The 21,252-nt window shown below is 48.9% G+C and overlaps 1 protein-coding gene across 1 annotated transcript in view; it reads left to right on the top strand.

Annotated features, from left to right (window-relative positions):
• Nucleotides 1-459: 459 nt before the first annotated feature.
• LOC122551951 (receptor-type tyrosine-protein phosphatase-like N) overlaps nucleotides 460-21,252 on the top strand; it is a 241,737-nt gene continuing 220,944 nt past the window's right edge. Inside the window, exon 1 of the mRNA XM_087989355.1 lies at nucleotides 460-698. Within this exon, the coding sequence (XP_087845481.1) occupies nucleotides 602-698 (97 nt within the window). The 5' untranslated portion in view covers nucleotides 460-601. The remainder of the gene's footprint in view (nucleotides 699-21,252) is intronic.

The following is a 21,252-nucleotide window of genomic DNA, read 5'->3' as shown; positions in this document are numbered from 1 at the left end:
AGGTGATTGTGTGTATCTGAGTGAGTGTGTCTGCCTGTGTGTGTGTATATGTCTCTGTGTGTGTGTGTGTGAGATGGTCTGCCTGTGTGTGTATAGGTGATTGTGTGTGTCTGAGTGAGTCTGTCTGAGTGTGTGTATATCTCTGTGTGTGTATGTGTGTCTGTCTGCCTGTGTGTGTATATCTGTGTGTATAGGTGATTGTGTGTGTCTGAGTGAGTGTGTCTGTCTGAGTGTGTATATGTCTCTGTGTGTGTCTGTGTGTGTGTGGGTGATTGTGTGTGTCTGCCTGTGTGTTTAAATGTTTGCAATGACTGCGCATCAAGACATCTTTCCAGAGCAGCTCTGAAAATGCATTTGATGTAATGCGCGCTCCCGGCTGACGTCAGCCTCCCACGGGCCCGCGCCCCCGACTGTATCAATTTCCTGGGCTCGATCAGCTGAGAGCTGTTGGCGCAGTGAGCTGTCCTGTGCCCGGTGCCCAGCTGCTTGCTACCCCCTTTTCCCGGGAGGCTGGGGACCATGTAAACGGCTCAAGGTGACCCAGGCTTGGTCCCCCTTCCCCCGGCCTCCAGCTGACTGTCCCCGGGGGCTGCTGGTGAGGATGAAGCCGCTGTTTCAGCTCCGCTCCCCGCTGCCTGTCCACCTCTTGCTGCTGTCGCTGCTACTGAACCCAGGAGACTGTAACTCCCGCACCTACGGTAAGGAGCATCACCGGGCACTGAAGGAAGGCTGTCTTAGTCTTAGTGTTAGTGTTTAGCTGGCATTGTGGTAGGTTCTCTGAATAGGTGATGTTTGTATTTAAATAGGATTTGGCAGTCCATCTCTAGAGTGAGGTAGCTTGAGTTCATGTTTATATTTAAATAGATTACCTACAGTGTGGAAACCGGCCCTTCGGCCCAACCCATCCACACCGACCCTCCGAAGAGTAACCCACCCAGACCCATCACCCTCTGACTAATGCACTATGGGCAATTTAGCACGGCCAATTCACGTCTTTAGATTGTGGGAGGAAACCGGAGCACCCGGAGGAAACCCACGCAGACACGGGGAGAATGTGCAAACTCCACACAGACAGTCACCCGAGGCTGGAATCGAACCTGGCTCCCTGGCGCTGTGAGGCAGCAGTGCTAACCACTGAGCCACCACGCTGCCCCTTGTTGGGCAGTAGGAGGCAGGTGGTAATGACACAGTAAGAAACGACTCCAGCCGTAGGGTGCATGTAGGCTGTCTTGTAGTGCCTACTACAGCTCGGTCGCTTCTCTCACTCCATAGCCCTAGCTATTTCCCCCAATTTCCATTTGAAATCACTAGTTGTTTGTGCTCCCAAACCTGGAATACCATTGGTCACTATGTTAAATAAATCTTCCCTACATTCTCCACCTCCTCCTCTCATATCTGTTGCCTGATCCTCAAAGGTTCGGATTCTAGTAGATTGGAAGAAAGCTGGTAAAGGGAAGGATGTTCATTCATGTTTACATGAACATCAGATGGTAGCTAAGCAGCCAATGAGTATTGGTTTCCTTATTTGACTAAAGGTGTCAATTCATTGAAAGCAGCTCAAAAAAATCCATTCATGTGTTGTTGGTGAGGCTGGTTAAGTTAGGAGTTAAGAGTCAACTGGGTCACTGTGGATCTGAAGTCAAACATAAGCCAGACCAGCTCAGGATGGTGGATTTAATTCCCTATAGGACATTCGTGAGTCAGATGGGGTTTGACAATAATTGACAGAGGAACTGTCAACATTAGACCAGTTGGAGGTGGGTGCTGGAGATTAGAGTCAAGATTAGAGTGGTGCTGGAAAAGCACAGCAGGTCAGGCAGCATCCGAGGAGCAGGAAAATCAATATTGAAGTAATTTCAAATATGACCAAGTGACGTTGGGATTTGAACTCAGGCCCTGAGTATATTAGTCTGGGCTGTGGATTACTGGCCCAGAGACATTACCACTATGTCATCACCTGACCCACATTATAGCTACAATTAGCTCCTAATTTCCTCTCCCTGGAGGATCGATACTCAGTTTATCAAACAGCTGTCAAAAATCTTGTAGAAGCCATTTTAATATTTCCAGCTGGATTCCACTCTGATTTTAATTTCGTTCTCCTGATTCATCCCATGGTCGTGGCCTGCCCTTATTTCATGTTCTGTTTAATTGTCTGCCCTCCCAGCCGTCTCTGCGCTGTTACATGCTTTTTCCTTAAATTCACAGAAACACAGTATTGTTACAGAGTGGGAGGAGGCCATTCTGCCCCTTGTCCCTGCACTAGCTGTTCAAATAAGCATCGTTACTGAAATAACTCCACAGAGGCCAGTATCCTGTCACCAAGTGCCCCATTATTTATCCGTGTTTAGTCCTTGACACTGGTCTGGATTCCTCACAGCCAGCTCTCGGGGTGAACAGAGTCTCTCACACTCCTGTTTATTTATTTTTTCCTGTTTTTCTTTTTTCTTAAACCCCCACACTACCGCCTAACTGCATTAGTGCATATTTTTTCCCCAGCACCCATGGTGTGTGTGTGCAGGTGTGAGACACAGTGAGAGACACAAGGTGCACGAATCTTTATTCCGTTTCCACCACCAGGAAGATAGGAAACACCCGAGTGGCCTGTGAGATACTCCTGCTTATTTCTGTCAGCCAGGGCTCCCTGATTGGACCAGGCTAACAGCCCTATTTCAGATGGAACTCCTATTCTATGACGTCTTTCTGGCTGACCTCATTACAAACACTACAGTTACCTCATGCCCATCTCCTGCACCTTCCCAAAGGTTGATGCTCCCCTTAACTTCTTTAGTTAACCAGAGATCGCGCAAACTCCCCTGACGATTTTTCTTTGTAATGGAGAAGTATTTTGTCCTGTTGCTCTGAAATATCCCCTTAAATGTCTACCACTACTTCTCTACTGATCTCAGATTAACATCTTGAACTTATGAGGAGACGTTGGCCAGGCTAGGCTGGTAACCATGCTAACTCAGGAGACATAGACAATGCTGAGGGGTCCTGACCGGGTGGTGGAGTGGGTGGGGGGAGGTTTCTCTTGTGGGAGGATCTAGAGCTAGAAGTCACTGTTTAAAATCATCCATTTAAGACAGAGATATAATGTTAGGAGAATACAGGGTGACCTGGACAGGCTAGGTGAGTGGACAGATGCATGGCAGATGCAGTTTAATGTGGATAAATGTGTGGTTATCCACTTTGGTGGCAAGAACAGGAAGGCAGATTACTACCTAAATGGAGTCAAGTTAGGTAAAGGGACAGTACAATGAGATCTGGGTGTTCTTGTACATCAGTCAATGAAAGCAAGCATGCAGGTACAGCAGGCAGTGAAGAAAGCTAATAGCATGCTGGCCTTCATAATAAGAGGGATTGAGTATAGAAGCAAAGAGGTACTTCTGCAGCTGTACAGGGCCCTGGTGAGACCGCACCTGGAATATTGTGCGCAGTTTTGGTCTCCAAATTTGAGGAAAGACATTCTGGCTATTGAGGGAGTGCAGCGTAGGTTCACGAGGTCAATTCCCGGAATGTTGGGACTATCTTACACTGAAAGATTGGAGCGACTGGGCTTGTATACCCTTGAGTTTAGAAGGCTGAGAGGGGGATCTGATTGAGATGTATAAGATTATTAAAGGATTGGACACTTTGGAGGCAGGAAACATGTTTCCGCTGATGGGTGAGTCCCGAACCAGAGGACACAGTTTAAAAATAAGGGGTAGGCCATTTAGGACAGAGATGAGGAGAAACTTCTTCACCCAGAGAGTGGTGGGTGTGTGGAAGGCTCTGCCCCAGAAGGCTGTGGAGGCCAAGTCTCTGGATACTTTCAAGAAAGAGTTGGATAGAGCTCTCAAGGAGAGTGGAATCAAGGGTTATGGGGATAAGGCAGGAACAGGATACTGATTGTGGATAAAGTGAGGACTGCAGATGCTGGAGATCAGAGCTGAAAATGTGTTGCTGGAAAAGTGTAACAGGTCAGGCAGCATCCAAGGAGCAGGAGAATTGACGTTTCGGGCCTGAAGAAGGGCTTATGCCTGAAACGTCGATTCTCCTGTTCCTTGGATGCTGCCTGACCTGCTGCGCTTTTCCAGCAACACATTTTCAGTACTGATTGTGGATGATCAACCATGATCATATAGAATGGCGGTGCTGGCTCAAAGGGCAGAATGGCCTACTCCTGTACCTATTGTCTATTGTCTATTGTCACACACTCTGGAAACAGGCCCTTCGGCCCAGTAAATCCACACCAACCCACCAAAAAGTAGCCCACCCAAACCCATTCCCCTACCCTATTACTCTACATTTACCCCTGACTAACGCACCTAACCTACACATCCCTGAAAACTATGGGCAATTATGTGTAAAAAAAAAATTCAATCTTTCTCCTCTCATCATAAAAGTATGCCTCCTAGTCTTGAAATCTCTCACCCTAGGGAAAAGACACCTGCCATTTATCTTATTTTTGCCCCTATGATTTTACAAACCTTTGTAAGATCACCCCTAAACCATCAACACTCCGTTGAAAAATGGTCCCAGCCTCTCCCTACAGTTCAAACACTCCAGTCCCAGTAACATCCATCCTGTTTGTAATTCGTTTCTGCAAAGCATGGAAGCAGAATCTTTTTAAGATTGAAGTTGATGGATTCTTGATAACCAAAGGGGTGAAATGTTATCACGTGTTGGCAGGAGTGTGGAGTAATCAGATCAGCCACGATCTTAGAGTCATAGAGATGTACAGCACCAAAACAGACCCTTCGGTCCAACCCGTCCATGCTGACCATCCCAACCCAATCTAGTCCCACCTGCCAGCACCCGGCCCATATCCCTCCAAACCCTTCCTATTCATATACCCATCCAAATGCCTCTTAAATGTTGCTATTGTACCAGCCTCCACCACTTCCTCTGGCAGCTCATTCCATACACGTACCACCCTCTGTGTGAAAAAGTTGCCCCTTAGGTCTCTTTTATATCTTTCCCCTCTTACCCTAAACCTATGCCCTCTAGTTCTGGACTCCCCCACCCCAGGGAAAAGACCTTGTCTATTTATCCTATCCATGCCCCTCATAATTTTGTAAACCTCTATAAGGTCACCCCTCAGCCTCCGACGCTCCAGGGAAAACAGCCCCAGCCTGTTCAGCCTCTCCCTCTAGCTCAAACCCTCCAACCATGGCAACAATGGTGGACACCTGATGAAAGGGCTGAATGGCCAGCTACTCCTGCTCCTTGCTCATATAGGTAAAAACAATGACTGCAGATGCTGGAAACCAGATTCTGGATTAGAGGTGCTGGAAAAGCGCAGCAGTTCAGACAGCATCTGAGGAGCAGTAAAATCGACGTTTCTGTATTCCTGATGAAGGGCTTTTGCCCGAAACGTCAATTTTCCTGCTCCTCGGATGCTGCCTGAACTGCTGTTGGGCTAAGGGTCAGAACTAGAAGTAAGATTAAGATTGGGTTTAGGGTTGGGGTTGGAGTTGGAGTTAGGGTTAGGGTTGGGTTTAGAGTTAGGATTAGGATTGGGTTGTGGTGGGGTTAGAGTTAGGATTAGGGTCGGGGTTAGAGTTAGGATTAGGATTACGCTCGGGGTTAGAGTTAGGATTAGGATTAGGGTCGGGGTTAGATTTAGGATTCGGTCAGGGTTAGAGTTAGGATTAGGATTGGGGTCGGGGATAGAGCAGGGATTAGGATTGGGGTCAGGTTTAGAGTTAGGATTAGGGTCAGGGTTAGAGTTAGGGTTAGGATTAGGGTCGGGGTTAGAGTTAGGGTTAGGATTAGGGTCGGGGTTAGCGTTAGGATTAGGATCGGGGTCAGCGTTAGCATTAGGATTAGAATTAGGATTGGGGTCGGGGTTAGCATTAGGATTAGGATTAAGATTGGGGTCAGGGTTAGAGTTAGGATTAGGATTGCGGTCGGGGTTAGCGTTAGGGTTAGGATTGGGGTCGGGGTTAGAATTCGGATTAGGATTGGGGTCGGGATTAGCGTTAGAATTAGGATTGGGGTCGGCGTTAGCATTAGGATTAGAATTAGGATTGGGGTGGGGGTTAGCATTAGGATTAGGATTGGGGTCAGGGTTAGCGTTAGGATTGGGGTCGGGGTTAGAGTTAGGATTAGGATTGGGGTCGGGGTTAGTGTTCGGATTAGGATTGGAGTCGGGGTTAGCTTTAGGATTAGGATCGGGGTCAGCTTTAGGATTAGATTAGGATCAGGATCGGGATTAGAGTAAGGATTAGAATTGGGGTCGGGATTAGCGTTAGAATTAAGATCGGGGTCGGGGTTAGAGTTAGGATTTGGATTGGCCTTGGGGTTAGGGCTGGGATTAGGGTCAGGGTTAGAGTTAGGATTAGGATTGGGGTCACGGTTAGAGTTAGGATTAAGATTGGGTTTGGGGTTAGAGTTAGGATTAGGATTGCACTCAGGGTTAGAGCTGGGATGAGGATTAGGGTCAGGGTTAGAGTTATGGGATTAGGATTAGGATTGGATTTTGGTTAATGCTTGTAAATCCATGGAAGGAACAAAGAGGTGGGCAAAGCATAGTTGGGGGGTGGTGAGATGTGCGGGCACTAGCTATCAGGATGGGTAACACTTCTGGAGGGAGAATCAGAGCTAGCCTGAGAGCTCACTCCTCTGACCTAGAAAACCAGTTCAAGATGTAGCAGGTTTTCAGTAGTGTGTAACAATGGAGTGAGAGAAGGTTAATGAGTGGCAGGCCATGGGAAATAAATGACAAGAGACAATCATGAAAGGCATGTTGAGGTGGCAATGGGTGAACACACTCTGTCCTCCCGCCATATTTAGAGAGAGAAGGGGGAGGTGGGTTAAATCTGGAATTGCAAGCTGGCCTCAGTATTGATGACCATAAAGCTATTATCAATTGTTGTAAAATCCCAAGTGGTTTACAAATGTCCTTTGGGGAAGGAAACTGCTGTTCAGACCCAGTCTGGCCTACACGTGACTCCAGATCCACAGCAATGTGGTCGTCTCTCTGAAATGGCCTTGCAGTTCCAGAATGGACAATAAACACTGGTCCAGCCAGTGATGCCATCATCATATGAAAGAATAAAAAATAAATAATAATTTGCCCAAGTGGGGGACATCCAGGAGCCATGTCATGTGTCTGACTGAAATGTCTTAGCAAATAGGGAGCTGTAGAACTTTGAGGGACAGGACTGAGTCAGTGGGGAAGTTCAGCGTTAGGATTAGGGTCGGGGTTAGAGTTAGGATTAGGATTGGGGTCGGGGTTAGAGTTAGGATTAGGATTGGGGTCGGGGTTAGTGTTCGGATTAGGATTAGGAATCATTGAACCGAGAGCGGGGTCTGTCTGTCTGTGGGGAGAGGAGGATGCTGAGTAGCTGTGCAACCATCACCCATTTCTGTGCAGATTTTGTTGCCCTTTGCAAATGATTGAGCTGTGTAATCTTTTATTTTTCGATTTATAATCTAACTTTCTATTATCAGACCTTGCCTTTTAAAGTAATTGTTTGCTGTTTATTGTCTGTCTGAGCTTGGCAACTGTGGTGTGTCTGGTGTGGGCTAATGAAGTCAAGGTAACACAGAGTGTGCTAATGGATTTCAGAAGCATTGTTGGTTTGTGAAGGGAAATGAACTGGCTCCGAAAGGCACATACTTTAACCAGGCAGCAGCTGAAAATATTTCATCTCCGGTCTGACGGATAATGATGCTGTCCAAAGGTGGTTACGTTAGTAATAATTGCATAAAAGAGTCATAAATGTACAAGTTTCTGCGTCCATGTGTGTCTACATCAGATTGATCTTGGTGGTAGCTTCTAATCTTCTCCAGCTAGAGCCTTTAATCTATCCAGGCATTCCCAGTGTGGTACTGAGGGAGTGCTGCACTGTCGGGAGGCAGTGTCTTTTGGGATGAGATGTTAAACTGAGGAACACGTCTGAGCCCCTCTGCGCGTTGGAAAGGGTATTTTGGCCTTTATAACAAAATCAAAGCAAAGCACGGGATGCTGGAGATCTGAAACAGATATAAACAGGAAGTGTTGGAGAAACTCAGTAGGTCTAGCAACATTTGCAGAGAGAGAGAAACGTAGTTAATGGTTCAGGTTCAGTGACCTTTCTTGGAATACTGGCCATTATACATCTCTTCCCTTAACCAGGGAGGCAGTGGTATCATCATCATCCAGGGCACCTGGCTAACGTTTCAGCAAGGTGAGTTCAAATCTCCCCAGGGTAGAAATTTGAACTTAATAAAAATCTTGAATAAAATCTGGCCTAATGCTAACCGCTAATGTCCTTTGGGGAAAGAAATCTGCCATCCTTACCTGGTCTGACCTACATGTGACTCCAGACCCACAGCAATGTGCGTGATTCTTTACTGCCCTCTGGGCAATTAATATTAGCCCAGCCGATGACACCCTCATTCCTTTCGCAAATCCAAACAAAACCATGTCTCGTCATTACATTATCTCTGCTTCTAGGGTTGTTCTGCGTCCGCAGTACAGGAGGTCACGACCCTTGGCATTTGCTGATTGGCGTTTCACAGGGCACTGACTGTGCTGGCTGTGTATATGTGTGTCCAGGGAAAGGCAGGATGGGGTCTCATTGAGATTCCATCTATTCCCCACCCTCTCATCCCTAGGAAGGCACAGCCTGGCAACACTCTCAATGAAGAATGACCGTACAGCTTTGGAGAGAGGAGGGAGGCCGAGTGCCCCTTGGCCACTCCCTCCCTGTCGCCTCCCAATCTCCCCACCCCACCCCACCCCCAGCGGCTGAGAGAGCTCAGCTGGTGGCTGAGTTGGTAGCACTGTTGCCTCTGGGTCAGAAGGTTGTGGGGTCACATCCCACTCAAAGATAGGAGCAGGAGGAGGCCATTCGGCCCTTTGGGCCTGCCCCCCCACATTCAAGACGATCATGGCTGATCATTGCCACACCAGCTGAGGTTACAATGAAGGTTCCTCCTTCTCAACCTCTCCCTGTGCCTGAGGTGTGGTGACCCTCAGGTTAAACTCTCTCTAATATCAGTGTGTGACTGTGGCTAATTTACGTTTACCATTCCAGTGCACCTTATATCCTGCCTAGCAACAACGGCGTACTGCACAGTCAGGATGTCTCATCTGTTGGAAAAGTGTTATATTGATCCTGTCTCTTCAGCTAAGAGGACCATTTGGCCCATCTTGCCTGAGTTACCTCTATAGAAGAGCTATCCAATCAGTCCTGCTCTGTAGTCCTGTTCTCTCTAAGGAGGCGTCGGCACAGGATGGAAATCGTTCAGGGACCTGCAGACCATTGCCAGGGAGAGTGGAGGAATCCAAGAATCATGTCTTCCTTGCTCTCTGCCTTTTGGGCAGTACGTGGCTCAGTGGTTAGCACTGCTGCTTTGCAGAGCCAGGGACCTGGGTTCAATTCCTGCCTCTGTCCATGTAGAGTTTGCACATTCACCCTGTGTTTGTGTCGGTTTCCTTTGGGTGCTCTGGTTTCTTCCCCAGTCCAACGATGAGCAGGTTAGGTGGATTGACCATAGGAAATTACACATAGTGTCCAGGGGTGTGCAGGTTAGGTGGATTGGCCATGGGACATGCAAGATTACAGGGATAGAGTTGTGGGATGGAACACTGTTTGGAGGGTCGGTGTAGACTCAATGGGGCCGAATGGCCTGCTACCACACTATAGGGATTCTGTGGATTAACACTGCGATGTTTCTCCATCAAGTATTTATCCAGTTCCCTTTTTGAAGGTTACTTTTGGATCATGCTCCCGCTGTCTTCTCTGTAACACATTCCAGATTGTCAGCACTTACTGCAGGTGCTTCCTGGGGTTACAGAGATAGCCCCCTCCCTGCTGACCCCCTACTGGTTAGAGTGTACCGTCTGCTCTGGTTACTGAGCAACCTGCTGAACAGAACCTGTTTCCAAAGGCTTTGGAACATAGACAGAGCTCTCCTAGACTCCCGTTCGGATCAATAATGTGCCTGTGGAATTCCTTGGGAGGTTTTACTCATTGAATGTTTTAATTCTGCATGACTCTCCCCAAACTGAAGCTAACAACCTGCTCACCAAACCAGTCTCAACAGTATCAGCAAGCTGTCGCCCGCCCCCCCCCCCCCCCCCCCCCCCTAGAAATAGGGAATAGGAGTAGGCCATTCGGCCCCTTGAGCCCTTCTGCCATTCACTGGGATCATGGCTGATCCAACATTCCTCACGTCCACTTTCCGGCCCTTTCCCTGGAGCACTTGATGCCCCAAACTGATCACGAATCTATCTCGGCCTTAAATATATACTGAAGATGTTACCTAGTATGGTGACGAAATGCCTGAAAACTAACCTTCCAGCTCAAGTGAGCAAATCTACATCCAGAACCTCAACCTGAGCTACAAATCTGCTCAAAACTCACTATGAATAGGAAGGGTTTAGAGGGATATGGGCCAAGCGCTGGCAAATGGGGCTAGATTCGGTTAGGATATGTGGTTCACATGGACGAGTTGGACTGAAGGGTCAGTTTCCATGTGGTCTCCCCAGCACCTTGTACAGCTGCAGTAATTGAAATGGTTGCAGACCATTGTGGAGGGGTTCTGGAGTTGGGTGGGGGTGGGGGGGATGTGGTTCTGGAGTGGAGGGGCTCTGGGGCGGAGTGGAGGGGCTCTGGGGAGGAGGGGCTCTGGGGCGGAGTGGAGGGGCTTTGGGGTAGAGGGGTTCTGGGGTGGAGTGGAGGGACTCTGGGGTGGAGAGATTCTGGGGTGGAGTGGAGGGGCTCTGGGGTGGGGGATTCTGGGGTGGAGTGGAAGGGCTCTGGGGCAGAGTGGAGGGACTCTGGGGTGGAGGGATTCTGGGGCACAGTGGAGGGACTCTGGGGTGGAGGGATTCTGGGGTGGAGTGGAGGGGTTCTGGGGTGGAGTGGAGGGAATCTGGGGTGGAGGGGCTCTGGGGTGGAGTGGAGGTGCTCTGGGGTGGAGGGATTCTGGGGTGGAGTGGAGGGACTCTGGGTGGAGTGGAGGGGCTCAGGGGTGGAGAGATTCTGGGGTGGAGTGGAGGGGCTCTGGGGTGGAGGGATTCTGGGGTGGAGTGGAGGGGCTCTGGGGTGGAGGGATTCTGGGGTGGAGTGGAGGGACTCTGGGGCAGAGAAACTCTGGGGCAGAGGGACTCTGGGGTGGGGTGGAGGGACTCTGGGGTGGAGTGGAGGGGCTCTGGGGTGGAGGGATTCTGGGGTGGAGTGGAGGGGCTCTGGGGTGGAGGGATTCTGGGGTGGAGTGGAGGGGTTCTGGGGTGGAGTGGAGGGAATCTGGGGTGGAGTGGCTCTAGGGTGGAGTGGAGGGGCTCTGGGGTGGAGTGGAGGGACTCTGGGTGGAGTGGAGGGGCTCAGGGGTGGAGAGATTCTGGGGTGGAGTGGAGGGGCTCTGGGGTGGAGAGATTCTGGGGTGGAGTGGAGGGGCTCTGGGGTGGAGAGATTCTGGGGTGGAGTGGAGGGGCTCTGGGGTGGAGGGATTCTGGGGTGGAGTGGAGGGACTCTGGGGCAGAGGGACTCTGGGGCAGAGGGACTCTGGGGTGGAGTGGAGGGGCTCTGGGGTGGAGAGATTCTGGGGTGGAGTGGAGGGGCTCTGGGGTGGAGGGATTCTGGGGTGGAGTGGAGGGGTTCTGGGGTGGAGAGATTCTGGGATGGAGTGGAGGGGCTCTGGGATGGAGAGATTCTGGGGTGGAGTGGAGGGGCTCTGGGGTGGAGGGATTCTGGGGTGGAGTGGAGGGACTCTGGGGTGGAGGGGCTCTAGGGTGGAGTGGAGGGGCTCTGGGGTGGAGTGGAGGGGCTCTGGGTGGGGTGGAGGGGCTCTGGGGTGGAGAGATTCTGGGGTGGAGTGGAGGGGCTCTGGGGTGGAGGGATTCTGGGGTGGAGTGGAGGGACTCTGGGGTGGAGGGGCTCTAGGGTGGAGTGGAGGGGCTCTGGGGTGGAGTGGAGGGGCTCTGGGTGGGGTGGAGGGGCTCTGGGGTGGAGAGACTCTGGGGTGGAGTGGAGGGGCTCTGGGGTGGAGGGACTCTGGGGTGGAGTGGAGGGGCTCTGGGGTGGAGAGATTCTGGGGTGGAGTGGAGGGGCTCTGGGGTGGAGGGATTCTGGGGTGGAGTGGAGGGACTCTGGGGTGGAGGGATTCTGGGGTGGAGTGGAGGGGCTCTGGGGTGGAGAGATTCTGGGGTGGAGTGGAGGGGCTCTGGGGTGGAGAGATTCTGGGGTGGAGTGGAGGGGCTCTGGGGTGGAGGGATTCTGGGGTGGAGTGGAGGGACTCTGGGGTGGAGGGATTCTGGGGTGGAGTGGAGGGACTCTGGGGTGGAGGGGCTCTAGGGTGGAGTGGAGGGGCTCTGGGGTGGAGAGATTCTGGGGTGGAGTGGAGGGGCTCTGGGGTGGAGGGATTCTGGGGTGGAGTGGAGGGACTCTGGGGTGGAGGGGCTCTAGGGTGGAGTGGAGGGGCTCTGGGGTGGAGTGGAGGGGCTCTGGGTGGGGTGGAGGGGCTCTGGGGTGGAGAGATTCTGGGGTGGAGTGGAGGGACTCTGGGGTGGAGTGGAGGGGCTCTGGGGTGGAGAGATTCTGGGGTGGAGTGGAGGGGCTCTGGGGTGGAGGGATTCTGGGGTGGAGTGGAGGGGTTCTGGGGTGGAGAGATTCTGGGGTGGAGTGGAGGGGCTCTGGGGTGGAGGGGCTCTAGGGTGGGGTGGAGGGGCTCTAGGGTGGAGTGGAGGGGCTCTGGGGTGGGGTGGAGGGGCTCTGGGTGGAGTGGAGGGGCTCTGGGGTGGAGAGATTCTGGGGTGGAGTGGAGGGACTCTGGGGTGGAGTGGAGGGGCTCTGGGGTGGAGGGGTTCTGGGGTGGAGTGGAGGGGCTCTGGGGTGGAGTGGAGGGCCTCTGGGGTGGAGGGATTCTGGGGTGGAGTGGAGGGGTTCTGTAGCAGAGGGACTCTGGGGTGGAGTGGAGGGACTCTGGGGTGGAGAGATTCTGGGGTGGAGTGGTGGGACTCTGGAGTGGAGGGATTCTTGGGGTGGAGTGGAGGGATTCTTGGGTGGAGTGGAGGGACTCTGGGGTAGAGAGATTCTGGGGTGGAGTGGAGGGGCTCTGGGGTGGAGAGATTCTGGGGTGGAGTGGAGGGACTCTGGAGTGGAGGGATTCTTGGGGTGGAGTGGAGGGATTCTGGGGTGGAGTGGAGGGACTCTGGGGTAGAGAGATTCTGGGGTGGTGTGGAGGGGCTCTGGGGTGGAGAGATTCTGGGGTGGAGTGGAGGGACTCTGGAGTGGAGGGATTCTTGGGGTGGAGTGGAGGGATTCTGGGGTAGAGAGATTCTGGGGTGGAGTGGAGGGGCTCTGGGGTGGAGAGATTCTGGGGTGGAGTGGAGGGGCTCTGGGGTGGAGGGATTCTGGGGCGGAGTGGAGGGACTCTGGAGTGGAGTGGAGGGACTCTGGGGCAGAGGGATTCTGTGTCCTGATGGAGCCTTGGTTGGAAACAAGAAGTTGATTGATCTATGAGCTAGTGACCAATCATCAATGACTAAAGCATTCTGCCTGGCAACAACCCTGTGATTGGTTGTCAGGCAAGTTAGGGCTAGGAACAAGACACAGAGAAGTGATTAGATCTCCACCAGCCGTCTCTCTGTTCTCTGCAGCCAAATCCCACTTTAGACTTCAAGAAAACTGATTTATCTAGTTTGGTTTGGGATTATGTTTGGCATGGGCTGGTTAGATCAAAGGGCCTGTTTCCATACTGGCTGACTCTGGCTCCATAAATATGTTTTGCCTTATGTGCAATGAATATTTAATTAACTTAATGGAGAATTTGAGGTAACTATGTTGTAAAATGTGTGATTTATCTATGTTTTCAATATCATTTATTTTTGATCTTAGATTTTTGAACTAGTGTCATGTGGGTTTTGGTCTGTGTGCTTGAAGGGCATAATGATTAACTTGTAAGTATTTATGTTGTCAGTCTAAGACAGTATATTCCTGAAAGCTAATAGGGTTTTGATTTGATTGGGAGGATTTGTGCAAGGTAATCGATTGTGCACTGGGATTTCAGTTCAGAAGGTCAGATATTGATTAATTTTATTTTGATAAGGGTAATGACCCTTGGTTTGAAGAAAGCTTTGGGTTTCAATTTGGCAGATGTCTTTCCTGAAGCTGGATGCATATAATAATTCCTGATGAAGGGCTTTTGCCCGAAACATCGATTTTCCTGTTCCTCGGATGCTGCCTGAACTGGTGTGCTTTTCCAGCGCCACTCTGATCTTGATTCTGATCTCCAGCATCTGCAATTCCCAGTTCCACCTGCGTATAATAATTACTCACTGGGTTATCTCAGTGTAAGGAGTTTGGTTTGAAAGTTCCAAACCAGGATCGTTTGGTTAAAACCCTGAGAGAGTTACTTGAAGCTGAGAAATTCTACACTAAATTCAATGAGGAAGTGGCTATTGGACTTTCAAGGTGGACAACGAAGCCGGCAATAAATTAAACAGTTTATAGACGTGATAGAGAAGGGAATTTTCTCTAATGTGAGTACTGTAAAGGGAGGCTTTTAGGATTAATGGAATTGTGTTTAAAAATCTTTAACCTTGTTATATGTAAATTGTTTGGTTTCTTCTGCCTTATCATCATTTTTTTTTGTAATAAACTTCTGTTTAATTATTAAAAACAAATCTGTGACAGTCTGTTTTGGCGAAAGACATGCCTCTGTAAAACCAAAGCAAGATGTGATCTATCAAGCTGGTCTTCAGTCAGGGATCAGGCTTATCAAGCAATAACATCAGCTGGAATCATAATGGTAATAGAGAGGGTTGATGAGGGTAATGTGGTTGATGTGGTGTACATGGACTTTCCAAAGATGGTTGACAAGGTATTGTATAACAAGGTCATCAACAAGTTTAAAGCCCACGGAATAAAGTGGATAGTGGCAGCACTGATCTAGTGACTGGAGATGGAAACTGTTGGTGAATGTTTTCTTTTAGATTACTTACAGTGTGGAAACAGGCCCTTCAGCTCAACAAGTCCACACCGACCCTCCAAAGAGCAACCCACCCAGACCCATCCCCCTACATTTATCCCTTCACCTACGGGCAATTTAGCCAACTCGCCTGACCTGCGCATCTTTGGATTGTGGGGGGAAACCCGCGCAGACACGGGGAGAATGTGCAAACTCCACACAGGCAGTTGCCTGAGGCGGGAATTGAACCCGGATCTCTGGCGCTGTGAGGCAGCAGTGCTAACCACTGTGCTGCCCGTTGTTTTTCAGACTGGTGGATGGTTACATTGAAGTTAGGACTACTCATAGAGTCAAACCCCATGGAAATAGACCCTTCAGTCCAACTTGTCCATGCCCACCAGACATCCCGATCTGACATAGTCCCATTTGCCAGCATTTGGCCCATATCCCTCTTAAACCCTTCCTATTCATGTACCCACCCAGATGCTTTTTAAATGTTGTAATTGTACCAGCCTCCACCACTTCTTCTGGCAGCTCATTCCATACATGCACCACCCTCAGCGTGAAAAAGTTGCCCTTTAGATCTCTTTTAAATCTTTCCCCTCTCACCCTGAACCTGAACTCTCTAGTTCTGGACTCCTCTCACCCTGTGGGAAATGACTTTGTCTATTTATCCTCTCCATGTCCCTCATGATTTTATAAATCTCTATAAGGTCACCCCTCAGCCTCCAACGCTCCAACTATCGATAATTGAGTGGAGTAGTAGGTAGTGGCAGACACAGTTAACTGCCAAGAATGAACTGATGCACATTTGAAACAAATACAGAGATAAGTACAAATAAATGCATCTCATTGGCAAAGGAAACTTATCTTTAGAAATGCAAATTCATAATCTTGATGTCTTAAAAAAAATTGAGGGATATTGAAAAGTAAATCATAGAATCCCCACAGCATGGACGCAGGCCATTCAGCCCAATCCAACCTACCCCATCCCTGAAACCCTGCATTTCCCATTGTTAACCCACCTAGCCTGCACATCCCTGGACAATGTAGCATGGTCTGTCCACCCGAACTTGCACATCTTTGGACTGTGGGAGGAAACCCACGCAGACCTGGGGAGAATGTGCAAACTCCACACAGACAGAGGGTGGAATTGAACCCAGGTCCTGTGAGTCAGCAGGGCTAACCACTGAGCCACCGTGTTGGTGAGATACTGACAGATAAATATTGGCATGAAGGAAGCCTTGATTCAGAATAATAACTAAAATTGCATAGGAGGTAGCAAAGAAATATTCATATAGGATGTATTCAGAAAAGATTTACAAGGATGTTGCCAGGGTTGGAGAGCTATAGGGAGAGGCTGAACAGGCTGGGGCTGTTTTCCCTGGAGCGTCAGAGGCTGAGGGGTGACCTTATAGAGGTTTACAAAATTATGAGGGGCATGGATAGGATAAATAGACAAAGTCTTTTCCCTGGGGTCGGGGAGTCCAGAACTAGAGGGCATAGGTTTAGGGTGAGAGGGGAAAGATATAAAAGAGACCTAAGGGGCAACTTTTTCTCATAGAGAGTGGTACATGTATGGAATGAGCTACCAGAGGAAGTGGTGGAGGCTGGTACAATTGCAACATTTAAGAGGCATTTGGATGAGTATATGAATAGGAAGGGTTTGGAGGGGTATGGGCCGGGTGCTGGCAGGTTGGACTATATTGGGTTGGGATATCTGGTCAGCGTGGACAGGTTGGACCAAAGGGTCTGTTTCCATGCTGTACATCTCTATGACTAAAATATGGAATTCCATTACCACAACCACAAGAAATTAGACAAGCAAGTTAACAAGTTAAGAGGGAAAAAAACAAAAATTCAGCAGGAGCTGGGGAATGTAGATTGGGAGCAGTTGTTTGAAAGTGAATCCACATTTGCTGTGTGGGAGGATTTTAAATAGAGGTTGATTATCGTGCAGGACAGACCTCTCCCTGTGAAAATGAGGGATAGAAATGGCAAGATTAGGGAACCATGGATGACGGGTGACAGAGGAAAAAGGAAGCATACATAAGGTCTAGGCGACTGAAGACAGACGAAGCTTTGGAAAAATATCAGGACAATAGGGCCAATCTGAAATGAGGAATTAAGAGGGCTGAAAGGGGCCATGAGATATCTTTAGCAAACAGGGCTAAGGAAAACCCCAAAGCCCGTTATTTTATATATAAGGAGCAAGAGGGTCACGAGAGAAAGGGTTGGCCCACTCAAGGAGAAAGTGAGGTCTGCAGATGCTGGAGATCAAAGTTGAAACTTTATTGCTGGAACAGCACAGCAGGTCAGGCAGCATCCAGGGAACAGGAGATTCGACGTTTCGGGCACAGGCCCTTCTTCAGGAAGGACAACTTTCCTCCTTTGTCCACTCAAGGACAAAGGAGGAAAGTTATTTGTGGAGTCAAAGAAAATGGGTGAGATTCTTAATGAGTACTTTGCATCAGTATTTACCGAGGAGAGGGACATGACGGATGTTGTTTGATTACTGTAGATTGGCATGAGGAGGGAGGAAGTGTTCGGTATTCTAAGAGGCATTAAGGTAGACAAGTACCCAGGTCCGGATGGGATATATCCCGGGTTTCTGAGGGAAGCCAGAAAGGAAATAGCTGGGGCCTTAACAGATATCTTTGTGGCATCCTTGAACACAGGTGAGGTCCTGGAGAGCTGAAGAATTGCTAATGTTATCCCCTTGTTTAAGAAGGGTAGCAGGGATAGTCCAAGTAATTACAGACCTGTGAGCTTGATGTCACAGTGGTAGGGAAGCTGCTGGAGAAGATACTGAGGGATAGGATCTATTCCCATTTGAAAGAAAATGGGTTTTTCAGTGATAGGTATTATGCAGGGAAGGTCATGTCTTACCAACTTAATAGAATTCTTTGAGCAATTGACAAGTTTGATTGATGAGGGAAGGGCTATAGATGTCATAAACGTGGACATCAGTAAGGCAATTGATAAGGTCCCTCATGGTAGGCTGATGAAGAAAGTGACGTTGCATGGGGTCCAGGGTGTACTAGCTAGGTGGATAAAGAACTGCTTGAGCAACAGCAGACAGAGAGTAGTAGTGGAAGGGAGTTTCTCAAAATGAGAACTGTGACCAGTGGTGTCCCTCAGGGATCCGTGCTGGGACCACTGTTGTTTGTGATATACATAAATGATTTGGAGGGAGGTAGAGGTGGTCTGATTAGCAAGTTTGCAGATGACACTAAGATTGCTGGAGTAGCAGATAGTGAAGGGGACTGTCAGAGAATACAGTAGAATATAGATAGATTGGCGAGTTGGGCAGAGAAATGGCAGATGGAGTTCAATCCGGGCAAATGCGAGGTGATGCATTTTGGAAGATCCAATTCAAGAGCGAAACAGACAGTAAATGGAAAAGCCCTGGGGAAAACTGATGTAGAGAGAGATCTGGGTGTTCAGGCCCATTGTACCCTGAAGGTCAGGAGAGTGGTCAAGAAGGCATACGGCATGCTTTCCTTCATTGAACGGGGTATTGAGTACATGAGTTGAAGGGTCATGTTACAGTTGGATAAGACTTTGGTTTGGCCACATTTGGAATACTGCGTACAATTCTGGTCGCCGCATTACCAAAAGGATATGGATGTTTTGGAGAGGGTGCAAAGGAGGTTCACCAGGATGTTGCCTGGTATGGAGGGTGCTAGCTATGAAGAGAGGTTGAGTAGATTAGGATTATTTTCATTAGAAAGTCGGAGGTTGAGGGGGGGACCTGATTGAGGTCTACAAAATCATGACAGGTATAGACCGGGTGGATAGCAAGAAGCTTTTTCCGAGAGTGGGGGACTCAATTACTAGAGGTCACAACTTCAAAGTAAAAGGGGAATAGTTTAAGGGAGATAAGGGAAAGGTCTTTACGCAGAGAGTGTTGGGTGACTGGAACGTGTTGTCAGTGGTGGTAGGGGCAGGAATGATAGCATCATTTAACATGTATCTGGACAGATGCATGAATGGACAGGGAGCAGAGGGATACAGATCCTTAGAAAATAGGAGACAGGTTTAGATACAGGATCTGGATCAGCACAGGCCTGGAGGGCCGAAGGACCTGTTCCTGTGCTGTAATTTTCTTTCTTCTTTGAAAGTGCAAGCAAATAGTTTTTTTTTTCTTTGCAAGTTAATAATCTCCGACAACATATGGAAGAAGATTGAGTTTGGGTTTCTGTCAGAAGGTTGACCACAACTATATCACTGAACATCAGGAACCATTAATCCATCTCGCTGTTTCAAAGCAGTGGTCAGAGAGGAAATCTCTGGAACCCACTCGCTCCAGCTGCACTTCCACTTGATCTGGCACCACTATGATATATTCCTTACACTCACACTCAGCAGCTATTCTGAAAGAAAATGTGTAGTTAACCTTTTATTTGACAACACAAAGCCTACGAGCATTGTGAACAGTTACGTTTGAGCTATAGGGGGAGGCTAAATAGGCTGGGGCTATTTTCCCAGCAGTGTCAGGGGCTGAGGAGTGACCTTATAGAGGTTTATACAATAACTGGGGGGGGGTGGGGGGGGGAATGGATTGGGTAAATAGACAAGGTTTCTTCCCTGGGGTGGGGGAGTCCAAAACTAGAGGGTGTAGGTTAAAGGTGAGAGGGGAAAGATTTAAAAGGGACCTAAGGGACAACTTTTTCACAGAGGGTGGTGCGTGTATGGAATGAGCTGCCAGAGGAAGTGGTGGAGGCTGGTATAATTACAGCATTTAAAAGGCGTCTGAATGAGTAGGAAGTGTTTGGAGGGATATGGGCCGGGTGCTGGAAAATGGGACTTGATTAGGTTAGGATATTTGGTTGAGCTGGACCGAAGGGTTTGTTTGCGGTCTATACAGCTCTATGACTCTACTGATAGACGTCAGGATTATAAATTCAGCCATGACCTCATTTGAATGGCAGAGCATCGATAGGCTGAAGGGCTAGATATGTGGCAAATGAAGTTTACTGTTTTTTTGTGTGGGAGAGACAACGTAAAATAAAGAAGGCAAATTCTCAACAGAGTGCGGTAAACAGAGGGACCTGGTTCTATTCGCACACCATGAGCACAAGTTGGTAGGATGGGCTGAGAAAAGGGTTAATAAGGTAAGACTGGAATGTGGCCTTTACAAGTTGGGACATCAAGTACAAAAGCAAGCCATTGAGAGAAACCCTGGATAAAAACAGGGCTTTTGCCCAAAACATCGATTTTACTGCTCCTCGGATGCTGCCTGAACTGCTGTGCTCTTCCAGCACCACTAATCCAGAATCTGGTTTCCCGCATCTGCAGTTATTGTTTTTACCTGGATAAAAACACGCAGGCCTAGCCTCAGTATTGGGACCCATTCTGTCTACCATACCTCAGGAAGAATGCTGCGGTTTTAGACATTGTGTCGAGAAGGTTTACAGCACTTTGGGGTGAAGAGACTTCACTTGCACAGGTAAGTTGGAGAAGCTGGTACTGTCCTCTTCAGAGGAGAGAAGGCAGAGGGGAATGTGATGGAGGCGTTCAAATGCCCGAGGCACCCGGATGGTGCGGAGGAAGAGGGATGGCTCCCATTGGTGTGAGATGAGGAAGATATTTTACTGCAGTGAGTGGTGAGCGTCTGGATTATACTCCGAGAGTACGGGGGAGGGGGACTCGTGAGCTAGCACACAGCTGATGGCCCAAATGTTTCCAGCCGTGATGGGGGGAGCTCCAGAAACAGGGGATACATTTTCAGAGTAAGGGGGCAAGCCTTTTTACGATGGCCGTGAGGGACATGTTCACTCAGGGAGTGGTGAATTTTGGGTATTTCTCTACCTCAGAGGGTTGAGGAAGCTCAGCCTGTGTGTGTATGTTCAAAACAGAGATTTCTCGGAATTATAGATATTAATGAGATCGAGGGGTAGGGTACAAGTGAAGGAAAATGGCATTGAGGTAGGTGGTCAGCCTTGATCTAGAATGGCAGGGCAGGCTTAATAGGCTGAATGGCCTACACTTGTTCCTCATTGCTACCTCTGAAGTGTCTGATTTTATGAAATTGGGAAGGAGAATGTGAATAAATGGAATAGTGTTTGCCAACAAATATCCTTTGGGGAAGGAAATCTGTCATCCTTGGCTGGACTCCACACTCTTGACTCTTACCCATCTCGAATTGCTCAGAGAGTAGTTAATAAATGCTAGCCCAGCCAGCGACATCCATACCCAATGAATGAATGTAAAAGAATTCAGATTTTATTCCAGCGCAGGGTAGGTAGGAATATGACCACAGTGAATGAATTTGATATTTAATTTTGGTGACTGGCCAAATAAGTTTGAACAGTTTACCTCCTATTGCTATGTTCCTAACACTTCATACATATAAACATA

This window comes from Chiloscyllium plagiosum, unplaced genomic scaffold, assembly GCF_037043375.1.
Source record: "Chiloscyllium plagiosum isolate Xiang-an unplaced genomic scaffold, Cpla_swu_hap1 HiC_scaffold_7, whole genome shotgun sequence".
Lineage (NCBI taxonomy): Eukaryota > Metazoa > Chordata > Chondrichthyes > Orectolobiformes > Hemiscylliidae > Chiloscyllium > Chiloscyllium plagiosum.
The sequence above is the reverse complement of the archived record's forward strand: the minus strand, read 5'-3'. Positions and strand labels throughout refer to the sequence as shown.